The sequence below is a fragment of the Pocillopora verrucosa genome, chromosome 11 (assembly GCF_036669915.1).
Source record: "Pocillopora verrucosa isolate sample1 chromosome 11, ASM3666991v2, whole genome shotgun sequence".
In the NCBI taxonomy this organism is placed as follows: Eukaryota; Metazoa; Cnidaria; class Anthozoa; order Scleractinia; family Pocilloporidae; genus Pocillopora; species Pocillopora verrucosa.
Window position 1 is genome coordinate 17,601,105 of NC_089322.1, and position 15,083 is coordinate 17,616,187.

Sequence of the window (15,083 nt, forward strand, 5' to 3'; positions counted from 1 at the left end):
CGGAAAGTTTAGCTTTGAACGAAACATAAGATAGTATGAAACTTTCCAATTGGGAAAGTTCCTTTCTCCGACCGAAAAACAGCCAGAATGACTGAGCAATGTTTCGTTTTTCCAACTCTACAGTTCTTAAAATTCTGTATCAAGTTGTTTCGTCTGAGGTGGGAAATACTTTGTTGACGTGATATGTTACGCTTTCAAGCCGAAGAGGATCATGGGGGAAATTAGCACAGAGGAGGACTTGAACTAGTTTATGGTCAATTTCACTTTGTAACCAAATGATTCTTCTACTCACTTAAAGCGGATGCCGCAAGCACCGCTCGTTCACTTTTGGTACCTCAATGGAGGGCGCTTATTTAAAACAGGGGCCTATTAAAGACATGGGACGTATCTCTTTTTGAGAAACAGCAGAATGTGCGAAAAAAAGCTTTGATGTTTGTTTGGAGAGGATCAAAAGATTGGAAAATGGAATTTGTGTACCAGGATCATTCTTGGCTAAAACGACCTGCCAAGCAATCGTCGTAAAATTTTAGGACAAGATCAATCGTTTGAAGGAGCTGTGTAGTGTGAAGGAACGGAACACGGATCTTAGAACTGAACCTTGCGAACCTTAAGAACTGAACCTTGCGAACCTCAAGAATGGATCCCCGCGGACCATAAGAATTGAATCTTGCGAACCTTAAGAACTGAACCTTGCGAACCTTAAAAAGTGAATCTTACGAACGTTAAGAACTGAACCTTGCGAACCTTAAGAATGGATCCATGCGAACCTTAAGAATTGAACCTTATGAACCTTAAGAACTGAACCTTGCGAGCCTTAAGAATGGACCCTTGCAAACCTTAAGAACTCAACACTGCGAACATTTATGTTACTTTTTAATTAGAACCGAGCATGAAACCGAATACTGTTTATCTTATCAAAGGGCGTGTTTATTGACACACGAATAGCTTTTATATACCAGAATTGAGTTTAAGTCTTCGAGAGAAGTTGTTGTCCACGAGAACGGATATTTTCTTTTTGACGAGCTAGAACCCGCTTGGAGTCTTGTAAATCTAATTTTCGGAGGAAATAGCCAATAAAAACCTTAACATGTAGTCACGTAAACATAGTAGTTGAAAGACTAAGAAGAAGACCACCGTTTTTTAATGAACCTGTAGGAGAGTTTTGGAAATGAACCCATAAAGGAAATCTCCAGACAGAAAGAAACTCTTTTATCGCCGTTTGTTACTAATACTTACGCATCACAATCCGTATACAACCCTTGCGCTCACAAACTACAATCACTCTCTCCACATGCTCACTCTCCACAAGGATCACCTGTCAGTCACGCTTGGTAGCAGTTTCCGTCTGTGAACAGTTAAAGGAAGATGAACCACAGCCGATATCAATGTCTATGTACTCTAATATTTATAGAGCCATTTCTGAAACAAAAATAGGAACGCTTACTGGAATAGAGGCATTTTCTGGTGTAAGGGCCCTTATTGGAATGAGGGTGCTTACTCCACTGGGGTGTTTGTTAGAATAGGGGCGCTTATTAGCAAAAACTTTTTTTAAGTGGGAGGGGGGGGGGCGCGCTTATTGGGGAGGGGGCACTTATTGGAACGGAGGGCACCAAATCGAATCATCACGGTATTTTACCATTTTCTGTCGGAGAGGTGGCGGTGCTGTTTAGAGGGTTGGGGGAAGGAAACCTCGATATTATGCTAAGCCAAGCGTGCCTGAATCTCCCGTAGTTCATTGCCACAAGAAAACTTCTTTGCAATCTCGGTAGTGTTCAATGCGTCTATAATCGATATGTGACAATGCATAAATAGAGAAATGTTCAGAGACATTCTTGCATCGTGTCATTTCGTTCAGCGCAATCCTGATGAAATTATTGCGCATAAATTACGACATTCAATGTTTGCCAAGCCAATTTATGCTGCGGTTAAGACTATCTCTACAACGAAGCATATAAGGGAAAGAAGGTGGGGGAGTGGGGGGAGTGGGGCCCCGAAGACTTCTTACTCAAGGTAAAGGGAATGGTTAAAGGCAGGAGCCCTTCCTGTTAAGGAGTGTAAAAAAATGAAAATGTGAAAACAGTCTTATAGAGGCAATGGTCTATCTACATAGCTTTTTAGAACAGTAAAAGGAATCTAAGATGAACAGAACAAGAAGCCTGCTGTTTGAGCTTTCAGTGGTTAAATGCCATCCATTCCAAACGTCTCTTGAATATCTTCACCGTTCGAATTCGCCGGCCGGATGGTCGCGTGATAGAATGATAGGCCAAACAGGAAATCTATTCGCCTACCTTCCAAATAAAAGATATTCCACAAATACTTAAGTAGAAATGGGAAATTTTAAAGCATTTCCCGTTTTATTATTAAATCGCTAACGTGATCGTTTTAGTCTTGCCAAAGAGCATGTGATTTTCCTAGAAAGTGCAGAAGCTCAAATTAGCAGTGACGTCATGTTAGAGAAAATGGCCAGGCTGCTTAGCTTGGCAGAGCGCGAACGAAGGAGCGGATTTGCAGGCAGGTGTGCATGGTCTGTAGTGTGCTGGAACATATTTGATCACTTGTTCTTCTCTTGTCCAAAATGAACATGAAGCCAAATATCGAGATTCTGAAGGAACCTAAAGGGTTCATTAAAGGCATTGAGCTGGTGAGTTTGCGTCAAGATTGTGCCTTGTGGCGCTTAATAGATAATGCCTTGATAATACCTTGTACTCTTTAGTATTGGTTGCAAATTGCTACACTGAAATTGGCGTTATTTTAGCTTAAAGTACTTCCATTTTCGAACTGTCAGCCGTAAAGGTGCACGGTTGTCCTATGTTCAGTCAGTATGGCACAATCCGTGGTTAATGCATGTCGAAAACTCATGAAAAATGTCTGATATGAGCTTAATTTTCAATATATACGCCGCCTGTGATCGTGACCTATTGAGTCTTATTTATGGACCTCGACGACAATCAGTTTAGGGCACAAGCCACAATGTGTACATTTTTATAGTTCAGTCATGATGCAAAAGCTAAATTTGTACTTGTTAACGTTTGCATGAAGATATGTTTTACGTAAAGTAGAATTGAATTTAAGCCGATCAAGGTTTTAACTTCTATACAGTAAAGCCAGCATCGTAGTGAAAACAAAAACCGATATACACATTTAAGTGTAAGCCGTAAAGATAGGGGTTCAATTTCTCCTTTTTATGGGTATGGTCAAGTTTGATTCTAAAATACCCTGAAAAACCCAAATTTCTCGGTAAAACAGCGCGCCCTATAACCGAAAAACTACGGTTATTGTAATAGTAAGAAGTATTTGAATCATGAATGAAAGTGGATTGCAGCATGGCCTAAAAAATCTTTGTGATATGGTTTATCTGTCACTGTTTTTATCAAGAAAATCCGCAATAAGAAACTGACAATTAAAGACCTGAAGCAAACCATGATGGCAGCAGCCACTAGAACATGGCACAACTGACGGTTTCCAGAGCAAAACAAGAGCTCAGCATATGTGCTTTGTTCACTTCCTATCCATCCTCCAATGTCAATGTCTGGTTAGATAAAGTTACTCAAATATGTCCTAGAATGCTAGCATGCTTCTGAAACCCACCCTCCCCTGCCCTACCCCCTAGAAGGACATGTTGCAAAGCCACATGCCATTCTGGTTCATTTTTCTTCCTATTTTGAGCACAACAGGTGAAGGAAATTTTTCAAAACCAGTCAAGCCACCCTTTTACCTGTTGAATTTTCAAGAATTCTAAGCAACTTTAGGCTGTAGTAAGAGATACTTCAGTTCCAGTATATTCCTACGATTAGCAGCATTGTTGCTGCGAGTTGTCGAAATTTCACTTCATCAGTTCCTCAAAGCTAGCTTGCTCTTAGGTGCTCCTTTTCCATTTTTGATAGAGAGTCATTCAGGAACTTCAAGATGTTAATTACAGGCAGTAAATTTACTGGTTACTGCCTGAAACATGAGGGGACGTAAGCAGCCTCAACTGTAAGTACTTTTTAGAAATGCCAGGATATTATCCTAGCATTCCTAACATTCCGAGCTGTGCGAGAGTGTCAGAATCCGTGCATATGTCACAGAAATGTCACTAGACCTAAAGTACACCAGATGAGGGCGAACAAATCATGTGGATATATTTCTCTTTATAATCTACAATGTAACGCAAAGGAACTGGCTAAGGAATAAAAGCACTATTGATTGCGTGTGAAACAAAAACATTAGCTGATGAATTTTGATATTATGCATTAATTCATTTATCTTCTCATATTTATTCACTCTCATCTAGCATACTTTAGGTCTAGTGACATTTCTGACATACGCACGGATTGACACTCTCACGCAGCTCGGAATGTTAAGAATGCTTGGATAATAACCTAGCATTTCTAAAAAGTACTTACAGTTAAGGCCTCTTGCGTCGCCTCATGGGTGAACACTGCTTGCTGTGCAAGCACAATTAAATTAAGCTGTCTACCCAGTTCAGATCATGCATCCATTACATTTTCCAAAGACAACCCTATTGTGGCCAGAAGCTCTGTCCCTCTGACTGCTTCGCACACTTCAGTTGTCCTTTTCCTCTGACCTTTTCCTCTTCTTTTCATCCAGGTCATCACCATATTTGCCTTTGCCACGGTGGCTGGTTTTATAGGTCGGGCTGAATTTAAACTTAATTGCATAGGAGTATCAGACACACGACCAGTTTCTGTGGATTTTTACTACCCGTTCAGTGAGATGAAAGTATATGTCTCAAAGAACAAGTTCTGCATAAATGACACCGAAATCAAGCCACTTACAATGAAATTGAAATACAAGTCTGAGGCTGAGTACATTGTCTTCACTGGTGTGGTGTCCATGTTGTTCGTCATTGTGGCTCTTGTTTACTACACCTTTTTTGAAGATCGAGCCAAAGAAGCCACCTCAACTGATGTTGGTTATTTTTCGTTTCCAGTTGTGGTAAGCTTAATCATGATTAGGTCACTTTAATCCTTTCACTCCCCTGATCTCTTTAGTAATTCTCCTTACTGTCTGCTATACATTGCTTGTAATTTTAGTTTGTAGAATTTGGTATTGAATCAAATGATAATCCACCAATTGATATTTTTCTATATTCTCATCACTTGTCCACTTGAGACTGTATTGATATTGTAAGGAGAAATTCTGTCTTGGTTACTACTGAGAGTGAAAGGGTTAATCCTCTACGCTCTAATGTCAGTATGCATATTCTGGATACTGTTCTCTATACATTTTCTGAGGTCCTGACAAGGATTAATTTTTTTTACTGCCCAGAGCTGCTTTCGTTGGTGATTATTTCAAGTACAGCTAACTTGAAAGACAGAAAATTAGCATTTTTGAACCAATCTTAACATCAATGTCCAGCTAAATAAAGTTACTCAAAAAATGTCCAGAAATCATAGCTTAGAAGGTCTAAATTTTGCAACATGCTATGCTTGCTGTATGAGCATAATTCAATTCAAGTGCCTCCTCAGTTCAGATCTTAAACCTGTTACATTTTCCAATGACAACCTTGTTGTGTAGGAATTGGTGGACTCTGGGTTAGATAGTCCAGGTTTTAGCAGAAGCTAAGACTATAGAGTTGACGCAAGAATCTAGTGGTTACAATGTCAAGCAGAAAAGTGATGAGAATAAAGAGAAATGTAAATTGGAGGATTATTAATTGATCCAATACCAAATTCTCCAAACTTACATTACGACAGCTATATGGTAGACAGTAAGGAGAAATACTAACAAGATCTTGGAGGTGAAAGGGTAAAGTGCTGGTTGTTACTAACTTACAATGGACCAGTGTGAAACTTTGTTAGAACTATTCACAGTCAATGAAGTTGACATCGTGTGTTTTTGCACTGTGGTTCTTAATTAGGGGTAAGATTTTAATCTTGTATGATTATGTAACATCATGTTTCCTTAAATAGGCACCTGCATGCTTATTTAAAATTTTGGGCTAAAAGGAGGGGCACTTATTGGAAGAGGGGGTGCTTCTTATTCTCTTGTACTAATCCCACTAATCCCGAAAGAACAACGAACCGACGCCATTTATTCTATTCCTTGCAATGACTGTGATAACGAATACATCGGACAGACCAAACGCCAGTTTGGTACACGGTTAAAAGAGCATCAAAAAGCGGTTTTTCTTTGCAAAAAGGAAAATTCAGCTTTATCGGAGCATACTTGCCTAACCAACCATACAATTGAGTGGGATAATTCTAAAATTATCACTACTAATCGGCGTTACCACCAGCGCCTTTGTTTGGAGGCTTGGCACATTAACTCCGCCCACGCTCCTTTAAATCGTGACGATGGCGGTCTGCTTCCTGACGCCTATTTACACCTCGTCAGAAAAAAAGGCCGCTAATTAGTGATCATATAAAAGGACCTCTTGTTGCAGCGTTTAGATCACCCCTGATGAAGGCACTAGACAGGAGTGTCGAAACGTTGGGTCTATGAATTGTAACTTCTCCGGTTACATTCATTAAATCTGCAAACCAGTGTAGCTTCTAACTATGTCTAATCCCATTGTAGTTGACTCTTAAAGAGTTATCAATAAAGTGGCGATAGAGCCATGTTTTCTTTGTGTCCATGCTTAATCAAGAGGGGTGCTTGTCCGACCAACATCATGAACTTGTAGGAAAGAGGTTGTTAAAGCATGTAAGCTAATTTGATGAAATATGGTATTTTCAACAACCCTTTAACTCCCATGAGTGACCAAGACAGAATTTCTCCTTACAATACCAATACAATTTCAACCAGATAAGAGATGAGAATAAAGAAAAATATCAATTTGGGGATAATAAGTTGATCCAATATTAAATTCTCTGAACTAACATTATAAGAATTGTATGGCTGACAGTAAGGAGAATTACAAATTTGATCAAGGGGTTATAGGGTTAAGGACAATTATTTTTGACACTCTGGATTTTACAAGTGATTCATGATAATGCTCAAAGGGTTTGTTCTTCTTCCTTGTGTGTAGGATTTTGTCTTTACTGTTGTCCTGGTCATCTTTTGGTTTACCAGCTCCATCGCATGGGCAGCTGCATTGTCTGGGCTTAAAGATGCTACAAGTGCGACAACTCTATTTGACACAGTTGCACCTTGTAAGACTCAAGGCTGTCAATCATTCGATGGAGCACGATATGGATCTGCTACTGTGGCTGTGGTAAGTAATTAACCTCTTATACTCCAAAATCTATACAGGTATTCACTGTTAAGTTCTCATAACCCTTTATCTCCTGTGAGTGACTAAGATAGAATTTCTCCTCACAATATCAATACAATTCTCTTCATGAGAATAAAGAAAAATTTTAATGAGGGGATTATTAGTTTATCCAATACTACATTCTCCAAACCCATATCAGAAGAACTATATGGCAGACAGTAAGGAGTATTACTAATGATGTCTTGGGAGTTAAAGGGTTAACATTTCCAATAGTCATGACACAGAAAATTTATTTAAAAATCAGGAGTGATACTGTTAGGAGATATGAGATGTTTGTAAAACATCAATTAAGGAATTACTAGTTGATTCAATACCAAATTCTCCCAACTAACATCATAACAATTGTGTAGCAGACAGTAAAGAGAATTATTAGTTAAACTTTGTTTTATATTACAGGTCTTTGGATTCCTCAACTTTTTTGTCTGGGGTGGCAATCTGTGGTTCCTTTTTAAAGAAACACCATGGCATAGTCCTCGCACTTCTGGAAAAGGCGCTGAGAGTATACCTCAGGAGCCTCCACGACAAGACATTCCCTCTGCTCCAGAAATTTAATCTCTTTTCTCAGCACTGCAAGGTATGTTTTGTTCTGTTGAAATACTGTTGGAGCTGTAAGCTGTAGAGCAGCTTACTTAACCCTTTACTACTCTACATCAGTATCTGTATTCTCCAAACTTTTCTCTTAATATTTTCTTTGGCACTGACAAGGAGAATTTGTTTTACAATCAAAGCTTTTTAGGTTGGTGATCATTTTCTTTATTCTCATGATCTAAATGAACGATTCAGCAGTGTTGCTGAAGGGAGAATTTAGAAGCTGGTCACTGGTAGGGTTTAAGGGGTTAAATATTGATAAATAAGTGGATATATTTAAAATCTTCATTCACTTGGATGTTTATTTGGACCCAATTCATTAACCAGCTCCCAGTTGGCTTGTTAGCTCAATTGGTAGAGCGCTGCACCGGTATCGCAGAGGTCATGGGTTCAAATCCCGTACGGGCCTGAATTTTTTTCAGGTCCTATTTACAACTACTAGTTTCAGTAGTGTTCTTAGCTGCGAGGATCCCTTAATTTCATCTCTCCACCACAGTGCAAATATGTGAATTTTCATATATCTAAAATCTGGATACAATCACTTAGAAGTTTTGATTGTGCTCATAAAATTCACTTTTTCTGTTCCGCCTTAAAAATGTGTTAAACTTGAAAGCCTTGGAAGATATATGTAAGGTTCAGTTTCCAAACTTCTGATTCAAACAACAGTATACATGCTCATCCTTAAGAATGGTTATATAATGTTATTTACTGGGCAGGAGATCTAGAAGGAAAAAAGAGCTGAGGGCCCAGAGCACAGTTTTTTTGGTCATAGAAAAACAATCCAGACCTGGAACATTTTTATTTTTCTGCTGGTTTGCTTTAATCCACTTTGCCAGGAATGACACAAAAATTTGGAACCATGGTCCGTATTGTGAAAAGCTGGGCCAATTACCTGCACCTTATTTGAGCATTTTTAGATTCTGGCCTCCTGAGATACTTTGGAAAAAAAGAGTTTCCAGTTTTTATTGTCTAATCAGTTTTTGTATTTTTGATTGCAGATAATTTGTCTTCGTGTATTACTCTGTCATCAGGCATTCGTCATAAAACATGTTTTGGATAATACTTTTGAAACTTTACTACTTAGTCAGTTTTGAAGTTAAAGGGTTTTTGTAGACTATTTTGGTCTGTAAAGTGATTGACATAGCTGCTGTTATATGTCAATTAATATGCAGTTATTGACTGAGGTAGAGGTCCTGATAAAAATAAATATATGTCTATATTATTAACCAAGCTTGAGGTTCATGTGGAGAAAGTGCCCAAGGTTTTGAGTGCCTTGCAAGGCTTATGGCAGAGGGTCATACTCAAGACCAAGGGTCATACTCAAGACCAAGCACAGCTGTTTCCCCCTATAGAATGACCAAGTCCAACTTTTTTTAACTGTGGGATTTCTTTTTCCTGTTTGGCAGTGGAAAAAATTCTGGATTATGGTCTTTAAGGCAGGAACACTTATGACTAACCAATCTAATTCGAGGATTTAAGATTCCGGCCCACAAAGATGCTTTAGCCAAAAAAATTAATTGGTGTAACTTTGGAACTAAGATAAACAAAACACCTTTGTAACAAAATCCTATCCCAGAGAAAAGGAATCCTTTTGTTCATTAATTTGATATATATCTTAGATCCATATGTTAACTTTGAACATAAACTGAATGCTTTACATCACTAAGGTTCTTACTTAAAAATGCAAGCAATTTCCCCTTTTTTTTGTAAGAGAGAATCTAATGTCAGGTTACATTTGATGTGAAATGTTCATCACGTTTTCAACCATTTAAATCTCATTCTATAATTTTTTTTTTGTTTTGTTTACTATTTGAAATATTATTTACTTGTTTCTTGTCAAAATGCTTTGTTTGCCTTTTCCAAGAAAGTAACTCATAGAGAAAACAGAGCAAAAGATAATGCAGCTTTTCAAAGTACATATTATGTCAGTATTGCCAGTTTATTTCTGGAATGCTGACGGTATTTTGATATTAATTTCCACCCAGATTGCATTTTGATTATTATCTGGAAAATTGGGACCTATCTTAAAACATTTTTTTTGGACGACTGCCATGGGCTTCTGAAGCAAGGTTTTTACATTTTACTGGGTTGTGTTAAAATTTAATTGTCCTTAATTACACCTATTTAAGATTTTCTCTTTTATTTACCCTTTAACTCCCATGAGTGACCAAGACGGAATTTCTCCTTACAATATCAATACAATATCAAGCAGATAAGTAATGAGAATAAAGAAAAATATCAATTTGGGGATAATTAGCTGATCCAATACTAAATTTTCTGAACTAACATTACAAGAATTGTATGGCTGACAGTAAGGAGAATAACAAACTTGGTCTGGGAGTTGAAGGGTTAAAGTGAATCAAGAAGAGTTGTTTCTGACAAATTATGTATTTTTAGTCAGAACTCCTTAAATTTAACATTATGCTTTTTTTGTTTTTGTATCTTTTTATGTTAAGAGTTTTGACGACTCACTGTAAATCAATACCTAGAAATAGGAGAAGGGAAAACTTGAGTTTTTATTCCTTAATATTTTCATCCAGAGCACCTCAGTAGAACTGGGAAAAACTTCCACCAATACTGCATTACAAACTCTTCATGTCATCGGTAAATGAGTGTATACTGTATGGTGTAGTAACATGAGGTGTGCATCTCCAAAGTTACATTTTTCAGTGGTGGTAGTTTTTTCTTTGTAATACACTTGGGTGAATTGAATAATTATAATGATCTTTTGCTGTACATCAGCAAGAGTATTTTTAAAGTGAAATTCTTCATATTCCAGCTTAATCCTTTTGCTCTTATCCATATATTTAGCTTATTTGAGTAGAAAGTGTGGAGAAGAATGCAGTAGTATACTAATTATTTCTTTTCTTTGTATTTTAATCTTTTGATTATTTAGCAGTAGTTACAAACCTTACTTAAATATAACTTGGATTATGATTTGAACATTTTTGTTCCCAGGGTCTCTCACCTCACCGCCCCTAAAAGGTGAGAGAGAATGGGACTGATATTGTTATTAAGAGAGAAGCTGTCAAAAATAGGATTAATTCAAAGAGTGATTGATTTTCGTGTAAATTGAAAATTTCATGGATATGATAAGTTTGGCATTTTTTTTTCATGACTAGAGAAGTAGCATTTGCTCTGTAAGTTTTAAAACGTGATGGTGAAAATTCACTTTTACTAACTGGATGGAATTTACTGCATCATGCAGCTTTATTCAAGAGAAACATTCTGTTACTTCATAATGAGATAAATGTTGCCATAGAGCCTTCCGTTAACCCTTAAACTCTTATGAGTGACCAAGACAGAATTTCTCCTTACAATATCAATTCAATATCAACCAGATAAGTGATGAGAATAAAGAAAATATCAATTTGGGGATAATTAGTTGATCCAATACTAAATTCCCTTAACTCACATGATAAGAATTGTATGGTTGGTAGTAAGGAGAATTACAAATTTTATCTGGGCGTTCAAGGGTCAAGGGTCATTGCCAACTCATAACCATCATTAACTGAAATCAGGCCAATATTTGTAAGCAAGTTGATTTTTTTTTTTAAATACTGTATCTTTTAGATGCTTAATTTGTGTATTCAAATATATTCATGCAGTGATATTGATGAACTTGTGTGTTTTGTTTATTATTTTTGTTTGTGCAGAGATGTGATGGGAACGAATTTATCCGTCAAAAGCCAGCGGCAGACCTGGCGATTTTCGGCGATCGTAGCGATCGGCCAAAATCGCCAGGTGTGCCCGGTGGGGCGATTGCGATTTTCGCCGATCGCCGGTTTAAGCAATGTGCGCGATGGTGTGCACGTCCTCGCATCCGATGAATCATTCCATTGAATATACAATGACACAAGCAACACTTTTGAAGCACGCTTTGTTTACACTCAGTTTTCTCAGAAACATCACCAAAAAGCGACGTAAACAACCTTAGCCTGCGAGCAAGCTTTCATTCTTGGCGCGTTTCTTCGCCCGCGGGAAGATTGGAGACGGGTAGGGGAGAGGTTTTTCGGAGGTCTGGCATTATTAATATTACAACCCTTGCAGACCAATTGCTGTGCACACCTCTTCCCGGCTTGCATTCCTCAAAGCCTCGTACTTTCCCGCGGGTGAAGAAATGCACGCGCCGAATCGCTTTTAATGAGGGCTTGCTCGTGGGCTAGAACAACCTCTACAGGAACTTGACGTCACAGACATATTTATGACATCACAACAACAAATCAATTATTGAAGTGTATTTCAGGTGCCTAAAATCGTTTTGTCGCACCTAAACGAATTTCTTGCATCCTTCCATACAGATCATTTTCAAACTATTGGAAACTGACGAAAACGTTATATTCTCATACGAGAAATAGCTTATTATCAGCGCGCAAATTAAGGTAAGTTTGACTCAATTAGTGACATCCTTTTTTCAAATCTTGAGGTCGATTGTGTCTTGGCTTTTCTTCATTATTAATAGAAGGAAAGTCTTTTTCTCTCTTCGTTCGATGATAATTTAATTTTAAGAAAAACTATTGGTACTTTGGAAACAAAAAAATTGACTTTGTTTTGCGTTAAACTCTCTCGTTTCGCCGCATTTTGTCGCAAAATTGCGAGTGACTTCGGCAAAATTGCAAAGCAGATTGCGACCTTTTTAAGGTTATCTTTAACTAGCAAGCTACAGAGCAAGCTCTAGCGCGACCTTAGTACGCAACAGCTTAAGCGCAAGATCAAAGACTATTTGAAGATCTAAAGAAAAACAAGCAATTATGAAGTGGTAAGTACGTTCAGTTGTTTTTAGTAGCCAGTTTGAATCTTCCATAATAATTGTAGTACCGCGGTTTCAGTCTCGACAATCATCAGTCAGAGAACATGAAGCATTAAGAAATTAGTGCTCTATACTTCAAGAGCTTTCAGAAGTATCCTGGTCACGGTTACTAGCAGTCCTCTGACGAGGAGATTGTTATCTATAAAAAAATTTGCACGGTTGAAATGCCCACAAAGTTAAGTTGAAATTAAACTAAACGTTTTTATACTCAAAAAAAAAAATCAATCACGAGTGAATTAAGGTATGCACTATCGCATAATACTTTGTAAGCTTGGTCATCAAAACAAAGCTGGGGATTCTTTTTTCTTTTCCCAATCATGTTTTCCAGGTGAAGGTTTTTATGCTTCTGATTTACATGACGAAGATGTTTATTCAAGCAATTCAGCACTTAATTTGGTTGAATAGAAATCTAAAATTTGTGGCTTATATCGATGAATACTGAATTAAGGACATATGGACTTATTCTTGACCAAATCATAATGGTCAAACTTAATTGAACAGTCATTTTGCACATGAACAAAACTCAAAATTTACATAAAGGATGCATACTTGATCACTGAGAAAAAAAAGTGGGTGTTTGCCGGAGTCAAATTGTCGGAGTCGTTTTGAAGGATAACGGACTTAATTCCCTCGCATTACGAAAGTTCAGTGAGTGAAGTTTCTGCTCTTGTTACCGAAAAAAGAAACAGGAAAAAAATTCTGCGGTTTTTATGTTAAAAAACCGAACTAAGTTCTAAGGACTTCATCATGCCAAAAATATAAGGGTGTAACCTAGATCTACGCGGTCGTTGAGTCATTTAAGCATAAGGAATTTTTTGGAAAGGTTTGCTGGATAGAGAGTGCATTTATTTCTTAATTTTAAGTTACAAAATAATTTATTTTAGAATAATTAAACGTTTTGCTAGGTAACGAAGTACTTTATGTCTAAGTTTCCCTAAAATCATACAGGTACATTTTTTTTGTGACTTCGAACGCTGTAAACACCCAGAAATATGAATGTAAAATAAGTCTTTGACGCAAATTTTTTCTTTCAAAGTGAAATTTAGGGATCGTGATGTTCAGTCAGTTTATCTTGATGAAAACAGAACGCAAGGAGTGAATAGTAAATGTATACGATACATTACGATACAAAACACTTGTGTGTTCTGTTGAGTGTTGCGTTTAATTTTGCCAGTAAATTTTACAGTTTGCGTTTTCTCCTTGGCATAAAAGCCTCCTTCTAGATCTCAGCAAAAAAGAGGGAGAGCCAGGGATTTTAATTTGATTTGAAAACATACTGCATCTTTATTATTACGCTCTCCAAAGGGCCGCAGCCGTAGTCAAAAAAATGTCTTTGGAACCTTTTAGGAATTGAACTTTGGTGAGGATCGGCCGGCCTCCTGACCAAAAAAAATGTAATATCATTTTCATAACCCATAGGTCATAAGAATTGAGGAAATGTTCGCATACTCAACAAGCTTTTGATTGTTAGACAAGTTCCATACTTAACAGGAAACAGTAGGGAGACCTTGCATACTGATGTTCGGGTAAAAAGGACTAAAAGCTATGCTTGAACTGTTTTCAAAAACTAATAAAACATCGTCCTTGAAACAAATAGCATTTGGGTGTCAAATGGCGATGCGTTCTTAATTTTATTTTTTACTTTTTCTTCAGATTCTCACATTGAAGCTGTATATCCACTTTCATAAATGCAACATGTTTCGGTAGAATTTCCTTTCGGTCTCAAAAGCAGGCGAGTGCACTGGGTACCACCACTAGAGGATAGCAAGGCAAGGTTACTCAGTTTGGCAAGTACCATTTATTTTTTGGAACCGAGATATTTCCTCTAATAAGTGCCCCTCTCGAATAAGCGCCCCCCCCCCCCCATCTCCTCCCTCGCTTTCCTAATAATAGGGATACGAGGAAAAGCTGTTTCTATTCCCACTTTATTTGCAACTTTTTGAGCTTCATCTTCAGTAAAATCAGTACTGAAGAGTTATAAGCGCAGGTGCGCATATTTAAAATTTCCGCCGAATGGAAGGGTGCTTGTTGGAAGGAGGGCACCTCATCGCGGGGGCGCGGGGGAAGGCCTTGTTATTCTCCTGTACTGATTCTGCTTTTCTAGGGAATACAGTAATACCCTTTCGTGAAAAGTCACGCCGTTTGTTAGTAGCGGTTTACAGTTTCATTTGAGTGAAAACAAAAGAAATACTGAAAGAAAAAACAATGGGACAGAGAGGAAAAATCGAGCTTTCGCTTAAGTAGTTTGATTCAAGTGAAGTTTGCCAATTTCAACCCCCTCATGAGGGTCTCGGAGGGGTTAACCATTAGCCGTAAAACGGCCAAAAAAATTGACCGTTAGGCGTAAAAATCGACAAATCTTTAGCGATAGTCGCAAAAAAAGTTAAGCGTAAAAAATATTTTTTTTGGTGACTACAATGGAAAGGTATTAACTGTTAACCATAAATTGGCCTTAATTCTAACCGT

At 37.7% G+C, this 15,083-nt stretch overlaps 1 protein-coding gene across 1 annotated transcript; it reads left to right on the plus strand.

The window, feature by feature from the left end:
• Positions 1–2,491: 2,491 nt before the first annotated feature.
• LOC131781538 (synaptophysin-like protein 1) lies at positions 2,492–11,428 on the plus strand. Its single transcript, XM_059098208.2, has 5 exons — positions 2,492–2,641; positions 4,591–4,938; positions 6,974–7,159; positions 7,616–7,793; positions 8,806–11,428. Exons 1-4 carry the CDS (start codon positions 2,576–2,578, stop codon positions 7,769–7,771), a joined length of 756 nt encoding a protein of 251 aa, XP_058954191.1. The 5' UTR covers positions 2,492–2,575; the 3' UTR covers positions 7,772–7,793; positions 8,806–11,428.
• Positions 11,429–15,083: the final 3,655 nt, after the last annotated feature.

Bases quoted from the DNA above. Each gene is read 5' to 3' on its own strand.
- LOC131781538 (XM_059098208.2), top strand. From the start codon at position 2,576: ATGAACATGAAGCCAAATATCGAGATTCTGAAGGAACCTAAAGGGTTC. The intron at 2,642-4,590 runs GTGAGTTTGCGT...CTTTTCATCCAG, and splicing joins TCATTAAAGGCATTGAGCTG to GTCATCACCATATTTGCCTT. The intron at 7,160-7,615 runs GTAAGTAATTAA...TTTATATTACAG, and splicing joins GATCTGCTACTGTGGCTGTG to GTCTTTGGATTCCTCAACTT.